At 42.1% G+C, this 12,173-nt stretch overlaps 1 protein-coding gene across 2 annotated transcripts; it reads left to right on the top strand.

The window, feature by feature from the left end:
• Positions 1-1,085: 1,085 nt before the first annotated feature.
• LOC139577280 (shiftless antiviral inhibitor of ribosomal frameshifting protein homolog) lies at positions 1,086-11,978 on the top strand. 2 transcript variants are annotated; one of them, XM_071404291.1, is made up of 9 exons: positions 1,086-1,279; positions 3,490-3,625; positions 4,292-4,341; positions 4,508-4,567; positions 4,899-4,940; positions 5,083-5,238; positions 5,467-5,570; positions 5,662-5,822; positions 5,965-11,978. In XM_071404291.1, exons 1-9 carry the CDS (start codon positions 1,274-1,276, stop codon positions 6,189-6,191), a joined length of 942 nt encoding a protein of 313 aa, XP_071260392.1. In that variant the 5' UTR covers positions 1,086-1,273; the 3' UTR covers positions 6,192-11,978. The 2 variants fall into 2 exon arrangements, with proteins under 2 accessions (XP_071260392.1, XP_071260386.1); XM_071404285.1 differs by lacking the exon at positions 1,086-1,279 and adding an exon at positions 2,618-3,016.
• Positions 11,979-12,173: the final 195 nt, after the last annotated feature.

The following is a 12,173-nucleotide window of genomic DNA, read 5'->3' as shown; positions in this document are numbered from 1 at the left end:
AGTAGTGGTTTCTGTGCAGAAAATCGAACATGAAGCCTGATTCATGCAGTTTCCTCTGAACAGTTGATGTAGAGATGTGTCTGTTACTTGAACTCTGTGAAGCATTTATTTTGGCTGCAATTTCTGAGGCTAGTAACTCTAATGAACTTATCGTCTGCAGCAGAGGTAGCTCTGGGTCTTCCTTTCCTGTGGCGGTCCTCATGAGAAACAGTTTCATCATGGCGCTTGACGGTTTTTGCGACTGCACTTGAAGAAACTTTTCCGGATTGGCTGACCTTCATGTCTTAAAGTAATGATGGAATGTCGTTTCTCTTTGCTTATTTGAGCTGTTCTTGCCATAATATGGACTTGGTCTTTTACCAAATAGGGCTATCTTCTGTATACCACCCTTATCTTGTCAAAACACAACTGATTGGCTCAAACGCATTAAGAAGGAAATACATTTTACAAATTAACTTTTAACTAGGCACACCTGTTAATTGAAATGCATTCCAGTTAACTACGTCATGAAGCTGGTTGAGAGAATGCCAAGTGTGCAAAGCTGTCATCAAAGCAAAGGGTGGCTACTTTGAAGAATCTAAAATCTAAAATGTATTTTGTTGTTTAACACTTTTTTGGTTAATACATGATTCCATATGTGTCATTTAATAGTTTTGATGTCTTCACTATTATTCTACAATGTAGAAAATAGTAAAAATAAAGAAAAACCCTTGACTGAGTAGGTGTGTATAAACTTTTGACTGGTAATGTAGATAGGGAGAGATTGTGTGAAACGGTTAGAGAGGCTGGACGGGGCTGGGGTTTGGGTGGTGTAGTGGGGGGAGTAAATGGGAGGGACGTGGTATTTCACTTTCTTAGAGGAACAGGACTAATGAAGATAATTACATTTTGGTAGGCTGTTACTGGCCTTACACTCCAGTACAGTAGGTGGTGGTGTATGCACCTTAAAAGTTGGATGGGATCCACCAATCCAATCCCAAAGAAGAAGAAGCAGAGAGGGCTGGTTGGAACGGTTCACTTGAAAGGGGTTCTGAAGAGGAATCCTGGAGCAAGAACGGGAATATTGGGACAGGGACAAAGAAATGTGGATTTCTGAGGAGGAATGGAGGTGGAAAAAGAGGAAGAGGTGGTTGAAGAGAATGAGGAAAGCAGAGGTTGGATTTGAATCTGGAGGAAGATGGAGATAAAAATGGAGATGGGGTGTTGAAGATGATTGGTGTCAAACAGAGAGAGCCATGAGCCAGACTGAGTTCTAGAGGAGAAATGGAAGTGTATGAGGGTGAGTTAAGTGAGGTGGAAGGTGTGGTGAAGAGCTTGACATCATTGAACAAAATACAAAATAATCTAGTTCAATAGGAGTGACATATTGGGAGAGAGTGGACCCTTGCCTTTTGGCAGATCCATTTGTGATTTCAGGATGGGTGGGAAAGGAGTTGGGTCCAGTAGAATCCGTGAAGGTGACCTGAAGTGGACTTTTTGTTTATGTTTCTTCTGACCAGAGGGAGCAGGCGCTCCGTGTCACGCAACTTGGGTCATGATCTGTTTCGTGTTTTGCTCTTGATGCCCGCCGTTTGGTGCGACACAGACCTGGTGGGGAGCATGGTGAAACAGTTTGAGTTTTGAGCCGGAGTCTTTACCAGACAAAGTCATGTTAGGATATATCAGTTGTCCTGTTAGAGCTTTTGTGGTGAATCCACTGCTCTGTTTCAGGTACAACGTTTATGGTCATGTTGCACCAGTGTGTAGGAGGGAGATTCCAAGATGTGAGAAGTGTGCAGGAGGGCATTGGACAGAGGATTGTGTCGTTTTGGGAAAGTTGTGTGTGTCAACTGTAGTGGTGCCCATGTTGCTGGGGATGGGAAGTGTTCGGTACGAGAGTGGCAGGTTGAAGTGGCCAGAGAGTAGTGCAGAAGGTGTTGTATGCTGAGGCAGTGAAGAAAGCAGAGGCGGATGGGTCAAAGGTGAGGAATCCTGAGAGGAGCCCAGTGAGTCGTAGATCTGTGCCAGCACAGAGGGAGAGGCCACAGTGTTTTGAGCTTCAGTGAGGCTGCCTTCTTAGCATTCATAGCAATGGTTATCAACTGTACCGCAGAAAGGGAACGTAAATCACAGAAGATAGATGCTGTGGTGGCAGCTGCAGAGAAGTATTTGGGTATATGACATTTGAATTCAGAAGAGTTACAGGGTGTGTTGAGTGGGGGTGTCCCGTCCTCCCAGGCCATTGGCATGGTGTAGGAGCAGATAGGGTCAAAGTAGTGGAATGGGGTAGTGGTTTTTTTAATGAGTGTAGCTGGCAGCTGGGTGTGAGATTTTTTAGATGTTTTTTAATTAAATAGTGGTATATAGTTGTAGGGTTGGTTGGTGGTGAAATGTATATATACATATGTATTACCCCTTTTTATTTTTGTATAATGTGATTGAACATACACTGCCGCACAGTAGGTGGCGAAATGCACAAACAAAATGTGCAACGCCATGACACCAAATAAGAAGAAGAAGAGGTAGCGGGGGCTGGTTGTGTGTTCATTGGTTGGTGTGTGTTTGTTTTTACGGTGTGGCGTGCGTGTGCGTGCGTGGACGCGTGGTACGTATGACCAGTCTAATGATACGTTCAAAACAACTCGGAACTGGGAATCCCGAAATCCGACTTCAGTCTGTTAAAACAAATGGAAACTCGCACAACAAAAGGGGCTCCGACTGGAAAATTTTTGATTTGAACGGTCATCCAACTCGGAATTTCAACTCGTGAACTCGGCCTCTTACCAGAGCTCCGACTTATCACCCTAAAGATCCCTGACGTAATGATCTGACATCGTATTGTTCCAAGTTCCCAGTGGTTTTGAACGCGCCATCTTATCAACGTGAAAGTTGTTAACGTTAGTCAACACACTGCAACTGCAGCGCTACAAGGAAATAGATCGATTGTTGCAAAATATGTTGCCATAGAACGACATATACACGGGTAAAAAAAAGCCTAGACGATAACAAAATGAGCTGTCTGCAAGATGAATTTGAGGTAGGCTACGGTAAACTTAGTTTTCATTTGGCCAGTAACACTGTTTTATATGGTCGATTTGTATGCGCCTTTCTTGTTTGTATTGTAGTCCTACGGATCCAATGTCCAATTTGTGTTTTGGTCGATGTGAAACTTTTAATGTTGGATAATAAATATGTTTTTTTTAATCACATTTCTCATACGTTTAGCCCAAACTTAAATAACGTCATCAAACACTATAGAGTTATTACACTTTATAAATAGGCCTATGTGGTTAGAGAGGACAGGGCAAGAGCAGTGTGTTTCATTGTGCGTTGTGTTGTGATCTGTTTTTGAATAAACCATGCCCTTAGGCTGCATTTGCATTTGTTGCAATGCTCTGTCGATCTTCCTGTTGAATGTGCCCGATCTTCTATTTTATTTACAACATGATTGAGACCAGCCTGTTTATTTTAGATTCTTATTGACCTTTTCTTATTTGTCTGTTAACTCAGCTGGAGAAAAGTGTCAGGCGGTTCAGGGAGACATTCCATGGAAAGATAGCGGTGGAAAAGGCAACCTTACTGATGAGACGCTATGCCAACAATCATCAAATGGTCACCTGGGCAGTTATACTGAAGAAAGGCAACGGTAAAGAAATGGTTTACAGTAAATGCTAACCCCAGTCATACCACCATAGGGGGTTTCCAAGACACCAGGTCCTGTACTAAAAAGCTTGTACAATGGGGATTCTCCGTTAAATGTGCCCCTTAGTCCAGGAACAAAACTAGGATTCATCTGTCCTGGAAACTATCCCTTAAAGTGGCAATTTGCAGTTGCTACATCCATTTGTTGGACTTATGCATTTATGATATGTACCCATTGATTCTTGAAGAATATAACTTATAAATGCCTCATGAGCTTAGTTCAACTGTCGTAACCCATCAGAACCCAAAATATAAGCTTGTTTTACTCCATTGTTTGTAAACAAAGTAAATGAAGAAAAAACACCATATAGCCTCAAAACATGGTTAAAACTATCATTTTTATATCATGGATGGCCAGTCCTTGCATCCATAGCTCTGTGTATACATTTAAAAGTGTCTACATTTCTCCAGCCCCATCCATACATGTTTTACAGAAACAGGGGCGAGGAAGACTGTTATTGTTTCAGCTGCTGATTTCCTCTTTATCCTCTCTATTCAGACATGCTCTCTGGTGGTTTAACAACCATACCTATTTTATTTGCGTCAAAGGGTTGGCCATGTTGACAATCTAATCTCTGATTCTTCCTCTTTCTCTACTCTTGCCGTGCAGAGCTGGATGATGAGGACAGAAAATGCTTAGAGACGGATCAGGCAGTCAAGGTTACATTAATGAATTCCATACTATTCTCTGTCGCTTTGTGTGTGTCTATTTGGCTTATGGGTGTATCCAGGAGGGTCTGTAATTCTTTGAAAATGTGGTCTTTGTGGTCATAAACATGATAGTTCAGTTGTACCCTGACCCTTGACCCACCTCTCTCTCTTTCAGAATGTGGTGCAGAGACTCACAGCTGAGGACAGGGAACCTCTGGTCCCTCCTGCACAACAGGTACAACACAGTCACAGTGTTAGTTAGTCCTTTTTCATTGGGTTAAAGAGTCAATGTTCATCAGAAGACATCTGGATTTCAGGCATTTCAGTATAATGCAAAAATCTCTGTTGATGTTGAAGTTCCGTATTCCATAACCATATTGGTAATGGTTAATAACACATTGGGAATAGATTTGTGAGCTATTATAGCAACACTGTTCAAGGCCTGAAAGAGGGAATAAAACTCCTATCATATTACATTGGTCCAATATCCAATCTGATGATCAGGTTGGTAAATTGGTTGCCTTGACTATTTCTAATTCTATGACTTACATTTGTCTTCCCTACAGTCCCGAGGAAGCAGACAGCCTGAAGACGATAATGATATCAAGGTCAGTCATCCACAGGCTATTTACCGACTTTACTGGTGGGGAAAGAGATGAAGGGTTAAGTGGATGGCTAACTGAAAGGTGTGTGTGCGCATCGGTGCGTCCCTGCCATTATGTGTGTGGCTCGTGTGTGTTGAGTCTTCAGGAGCTGGGAGAGCGTCTGCGGGTCCTGCCTCTCACTGAGAAGAACAAGAGAATGTTTGATAATGCCCAGCGCCACCTCACCCCCTCTGTCCTGCACCAGTTTGCCTGCCAGACCTGTGACAAGGACTGGTGGCGTCGGGTGCCCCAGAGGAAGAGGGTAATGCTCTTCCATACATACCCACCTGGTATCCACCGTGGTCTTCACACATTTGTACACTCTGTTTGATATGCATGCCAAACCCATTCATAATAGTTCAAATGTATTTCTCCATGCCTGTGTCTGTAACTGTGTTTCTGTTACCTTGTTACTTTGTCTTAGAATGTGTATTTCACATGGCCAGTTCATCTACTAACCGGGGCCTCCACTGACTGTCATCTGTCCTAGGTATCTCGCTGTCACCTGTGCAAGAAGAAATATGACCCTGTCCCTTATGACAAAATGTGGGGTATTGGAGAGTTCTGCTGCACCAAATGCACACGCTCCTTCAGGTAAAAGCTGGAGCTGTCCTGTACATGTGTGATTATGAGAAATTATACATGTGATTTAATCTCTATGCACTTGGTTTGATTTGTCCATCAGGGGCTTTGGGAGGATGGATTTGGGCTCCCCCTGCTACTCTTGCCGAACTCTGGTGATCCCAACAGAGATTCTTCCTCCACGCAAGGGAGGGGTAGGAGTAGTGGGACCCAGAAAACCTGTCCCACACAGCTGCCTCGCTGAGGACTGTTACAACAGACAAGGTTAAACTACACACACACACCCACACATTGCGCTGTACAGAGAGTGTGTTACTACAAACAAGTACCACCAGATGGCGTCCTTTTACATGTCTGTCTGGCTGCTGGCTCCAGCCAACTAACTGGCCTTGTACTTCCATTCCAGAGCCCCATGTTCCTGGGACAGAGTGTGTCCACCCCCGCAGTCGCCAGAGGAACAGGAAGCCTCGCGTGGTCAATCCCAGCTCCATCCACATCAGCTCCGGCTCCACCGTCAACACCTGCCTGAGCCAAGGAAGCCAAGGAAGCCTGGAGAACCTGTACGACCTCATCATGGATGACATCAGAGAGGAGAGTGAAGAGGACAACAGTAGTGGTAGCAGCAGCAGCTAGAGCAGCACTGATGTTACCAGTGACCAACAGTCGTGAGCAGCTTCCATGCTTCCCCAATGGTGCTTCCAACGATCAGGATATGATGGTTTGCCTTAGGTTCACATTCAGTGTGAGGATGGCATCTCATAGGCCTAACGACATAGTATTGGTTCTACTCTCCTTTCATTTTAAAAACCATGAAAATACAGCTCAATATTCACAACAGTCAGATGATGTAAGTGAGATGATATAACTAGTTTCATGTTTTGCTTTTGGCTTTGTTTATGCTTATTGAAATGTTGCCACGTGTTGTTGCTGCTGCTTAATGTCTGAATGATCAGGGGAGATTGACTGCTCTGGCTACTGCCCAAAATTCTGACTTTACTTTTGGTTACCTATTCAGGAGTTAGCTTTCTAGTGATGTGTGTGTTCAAATAGATTTGTCGTATCAACCTGAACAAGAATATATTATAAAACACAAATAATGCATTTTGGTTTCCCCCCCCAAAAAAACAAATAATGCATTATGAAATCTGACTATTATTAATTTTCAATACGACTCGGGTTCAAATCAAATTGTATTTGTCACATGCACTGAATACAACAGGTGTAGACCTTACCGTGAACTGTTACTTACAAGCCCTTAACCAGCAATGCAGAGTTTTAAAAAAGTACGAAAATAAGACAATATTCAAAAACGTAACACAATAAAATAACAAGGCTATATATAGGGGTTCCCAGTACCGAGTCAATGTGCGGGGTACAGGTTAATTGAGGTTATATCTACATGTAGATAGGGGTAAAGTGACTATGCATAGATAATAAACAGCAAGTAGAAGCAGGGTAAAAAAGGGGGTCAATGCAAATAGTCCGGGTAGCCATTTGATTAACTGTTCAGGAGTCTTATGGCTTGGGGATAGAAGCTATTAAGGAGCCTTTTGGATCTAGACTTGGCGCTCTGGTGCTGCTTGCCGTGCGGTAGCAGAGATAACAGTCTATGATATGGGTGGCTGGATTCTTTCACAATTTTTAGGAGGAAAAATCACAGACATGCCACCGTGGATTTTAAATTCACTGTAAATAATTTAGAAGATACCTATACACCAATAAAGCACAATTTATTCTGTTTGTTTAAGAATAACCCGAGAAAAACATTTACAGTGGGGTTCAAAGTTATTGATAAAGATAAGCAATATTGATTTTATAAACTAAAGAATTCAAATACTGAGCTATATTGTATGTGGGAAAAATCGGGGAAATTTTTATTTTATACTAATAATACAATTCCTCAGAGAAAGAGATGTTGTTTAACAGGTATTATTATTTTTCTCTCAAAAGGGTAGTGATCAAAATGATTGACACCCCTTAAGATTCTTATAAATAAAATAGTCAAAAGTGTTGTATTTGGTCCCATGTTCGTAGCACACAATGACTACATCAAGCTTGTGACTACAAACTTTTTGGACACATTTGCGGTTAGTTTAAGTTGTGTTTCAGATCATTTTGTGCCCAATAGAAAATCATGTATTGTGTCTTTTTGGAATCACTTTTATTGTAAATACGATTATAATGTTTCTAAACACTTCTACATTAATGTGGGTGCTACCTTGATTGCGGATAATCCTTAATGAATCGTAAATAATGATGAGTGAGAAAGTTACAGAGGGACTAAACTCCTAGGTATAACATTGGATGGTCAATTATCATTGGATGGTCAATTATCATATTGACTAAGTTGTTGTGAAGATGGGGAGGGGTATGTCCCATCTTGATTACTGTCCGGTAATATGGTCAAATGAAGCAAAGAAAAACCTAGCAAATCTGCAGCTGGTTGAAAACGACAGCACGCCTTGCCTTTACAGTGCATTCGAAAAGTATTCAGACCCCATTGACTTTTTCCAAATTTTGTTACGTTACAGCCTTATTCGAAAATTGATTCAATAGTTTTTTTCTCATCAATCTACATACAGTACCCCATAATGACAAAGCAAAAACAGGTTTTTAGACTTTTTTTTCTTCATTTTTTAAAACTGATATCACATGTACATAAGTATTCAGACCCTTTACTCAGTACTTTGTTGAAGCACCTTTTGGCAGCGATTACAGCCTCGATTCGTCTTGGGTATGACACTACAAGCTTGGCACACCTGTATTTGGGAAGTTTCTCCCATTCTTCTCTGCAGATCTTCTCAAGCTCTGTCAGGTTGGATGGGGAGCGTCACTGTACAGCTATTTTCAGGTCTCTCCAGAGATGTTCAATCTGGTTCAAGTCCAGGCTCTGGCTGGGCCACTCAAGGACATTCAGAGACTTGTCCCGAAGCCTGCATTGTCTTGGCTGTGTGCTTAGGGTCGTTATCCTGTTGGAAGGTGAACCTTTGCCCCGGTCTGAGGTCCTGAGTGCTCTAGAGCAGGTTTTCATCAAAGATCTCTCTGAACTTTTCTCCATTCATCTTTCCCTCGATCCTGACTAGTCTCTCAGTCCCTGCTGCTGAAAAACATCCCACAGCATGATGCTGCCGCCATCATGCTTTACCGTAGAGATGGTGCTATGTTTCCTCCAGACATGACACTTGGCATTCAGGCCAAAAAGTTCAATCTTGGTTTCATCAGACCAGAGAATCTTGTTTCTCATGGTCTGAGAGTCCTTCAGGTGCTTTTTGGCAAACTCCAAGCGGGCTGTCGTGCCTTTTACTGAGGAGTGGCTTCCGTCTGGCCACTCTAGCATAAAAGCCTGATTGGTGAAGTCCTGCAGAGATGGTTGACCTTCTGGAAACTTCCCCAATCTCCACAGAGGAACTCTGGAGCTCTGTCAGAGTGACCATCAGGTTCTTGGTCACCTCCCTGACCAAGGCCCTTTTCCCCCGATTGCTCAGTTTGGCCGGGTGGCCAGCTCTGGGAACAGTCTTGGTGGTTCTAAACTTCTTCCATTAAAAAGGATGGAGGCCACTGTGTTCTTGGTGACCTTCAATGCTGCAGAAATGTTTTGGTACCCTTCCCCAGATCTGTGCCTCGACACAATTCTGTCTTGAAGCTCCTCGGACAATTCCTTTGATCTCATGGCTTGGTTTTGCTCTGACATGCACTGTTAACTGTGGTACCAAATCATGTCCAATCAGATTGATAAGGATTTATTTTATTTTATCGATTTTAGAATAAGGCTATAACTTAACAAAATGTGGAAAAGGGGAAGGGGTCTGAATACCTTCCGAATGCACAGTAACTGCATAACATCAACAACATGCATGCCAATCTTTCCTTGTTGAGGGTTAAAGAGAGATTAAATACTTAACTTGTAGTTATTATGAGAAATATTACTTTGATGAGAATTCCAGATTGTCTGCGTAATCAAATAACATACATCTCAGACACCCATACATACCCCACAAGACAGGGGACTCGTCACAGTATTATACAGAGCCATGATCGCATGGAACACCCTTCTATCTCCAATTACTCAAGCAAACATCAAAATGACCTAAAGATGTTTTATAAAACAACATCTCATGGCACAATAGGAACTGTGAAATGACACACACTGACACACTAACACGGTCTAAGGCACTGCATCTCAGTGCTAGAGGCGTCACTACAGACACCCTGGTTAGATTCCATGCTGTATCACAACCGGCCGTGATTGGGAGTCCCATTTGGAGGCGCACAATTGGCCCAGCGCTGTTCGGGTTTGGCCGGTGTAGACCGTCATTGTAAATAAGTATTTGTTCTTAACTGACATGCCTAGTTAAATAAAGGTAAAAAAATATATATATATACATTCTTTAGTTGTATTGTTTGTATATCGTTGTATTTTATATTTGTGTGACGGTTCTTGTCTATCAGTGTTTTGTTACTTGTCGTGTTGCATGTGTGGACCCCAGGAAGAGTAGCTGCTGCTTCAGCAAAAGCTAATAGGGATTCTAATAAACCAATAAAACCAATAGTCATTCAGGATTTTCTGACACAATACATTAATTACCATTCATTTCTATTGGGCACAAAATAATCTGAAACACAACCAAAACTAACTGCAAATGCATCCAACAAGTTTGTAGAGTCACAAGCTTGATGTATTCATTGTTTGTTAGGAATATGGGACCAAATACTAAACTTTTGACTACTTTATTTTTACGAATCTTTAAGGGTGTCAATAATTGGGACCGCTACCTTTTTGAGAAAAAAGTTATTACTTGTTAAGCAAAATCAATTTTTCTTTAGCAATTGTATTACTATAAAATTATATAATTTCCCACTTGTTTTTGAGCGTACAATATAGCCCAGTATTTGAATAATTTATTTTATACAGTCATTATTGCTCATCTTCATCAAGGGTGTCAATAATTTCAGACCCGCTGTGCACACTCTTTGCCCCTGGAAAATAATATTTGTTTGCCAAATTGAAGCATATGGAAAGCAGTTAGGAGCTTGGAAATGCCTCTGGGATGAATCTATTTTCAAGGTTATCTTTTCCCTGGAGAAGGAGTAAAAGTTTATTGATGATTTCTAAATGATCAATAAAATAACGTAGTTATATCGTTATTACTTTAATTTAAATGGCATCACTGTATGTGTTACCCTGATATCTTCATATAATAAACAGAAGGTCGGACTAAATGGTAAGATCCTGCTGAGTATTGAATACACAACTCATTCATTGACTCAATACAGTGGCTTGCCATCCCATGTGTGATTTAACACTGCTTATCTTCCGATGTGACAGTTATAGTTAAGTTAAAAGGGGTTGACTTGATTATAAAGCCCAGAGTGCGTCAGTAGTTTACCACACAGTAGCTAGTGGTGTGGAGAGGAGATGAAGGCAGATGCCTCTCAGTGACTCGCTCTTTAAAAGACAATTTCCTAACAGGGTGTGGGTGTACCTCACAGCTCAGTCTGGCAGGTAGTGAGATCTAGCCCATCTGTGACACACACACGTTGCAGTGGAGAGCGAGTGTGTACCATAAGGCAACACACCAACTAACTGACTGATGTTTGATTTGAGTTTAACTGCTTTCCAATCAGTCGAGGACTTTAGAGGAAACATGCCTCAAAGACACATGCTGGTCTCTCAGGCAAATTATTGAGTCAATCCATCATTGAGGGAAATGCCCAGTCATGAATGACATTGTCACGACTTCCGCCGAGGTCGGTCCCTCCTTGTTCGGGCGGTGTTCGGCGGTCGACGTCACCGGTCTTCTAGCCATCGCCGATCCACCTTTCATTTTCCATTTGTTTTGTCTTGTTTTCCCGCACACCTGGTTTGCATTCCCTCATTACTCGTCTTGCATATAACCCTCTGTTTCCCCCCATGTCTGGGTGTGGAGTTCTGTAAAGGAATGCGTAACTGGCTGCAGGGAAGTCAGGTGCAGGAGAGCAGAAATGGGTAGCAAACGCAGCCCTTTATTGAGGCGAACAAAACACGGTACTAAGAAAACTAAACACACACGGGTTACAATAACCCGGCGCAAACCAGCCTGGAGTACACATACATTTACATAAAACAATTCCACACACAGACATGGGGGGAAACAGAGGGTTATATGCAAGACGAGTAATGAGGGAATGCAAACCAGGTGTGCGGGAAAACAAGACAAAACAAATGGAAAATGAAAGGTGGATCGGCGATGGCTAGAAGACCGGTGACGTCAACCGCCGAACGCTGCCCGAACAAGGAGAGGGACCGACCTCGGCGGAAGTCGTGACAGACATATTCATTGGAGTAAGCTCTCTTACTACATGATTCAATATTTGTTATTTCATAGTTTTGATGTCTTCAATATTATTTTACATTAAAAATAAAGAAAATCCTTGAATGAGTAGGTGTGTCCAAACTTCTTTGACTGGTACTGTATGTGCATAAATATGATATAGCACCACGACTATACCCTGATGAAGACAGCTTGTCTGTCGAAAACGTTGGTTATTAGGTTATTAAATTAGTGCGTCTGAGCTCCTAGAGTGTGTGGCTCTCCTTTTCTTTTTCAAGTGTTCTACTCTGCCAGCCAGCACCTA

This window comes from Salvelinus alpinus, chromosome 1, assembly GCF_045679555.1.
Source record: "Salvelinus alpinus chromosome 1, SLU_Salpinus.1, whole genome shotgun sequence".
Taxonomy (NCBI): domain Eukaryota; kingdom Metazoa; phylum Chordata; class Actinopteri; order Salmoniformes; family Salmonidae; genus Salvelinus; species Salvelinus alpinus.
Note: the sequence above shows the minus strand (reverse complement) of the source record. Positions and strands in the feature narration are given on the sequence as shown.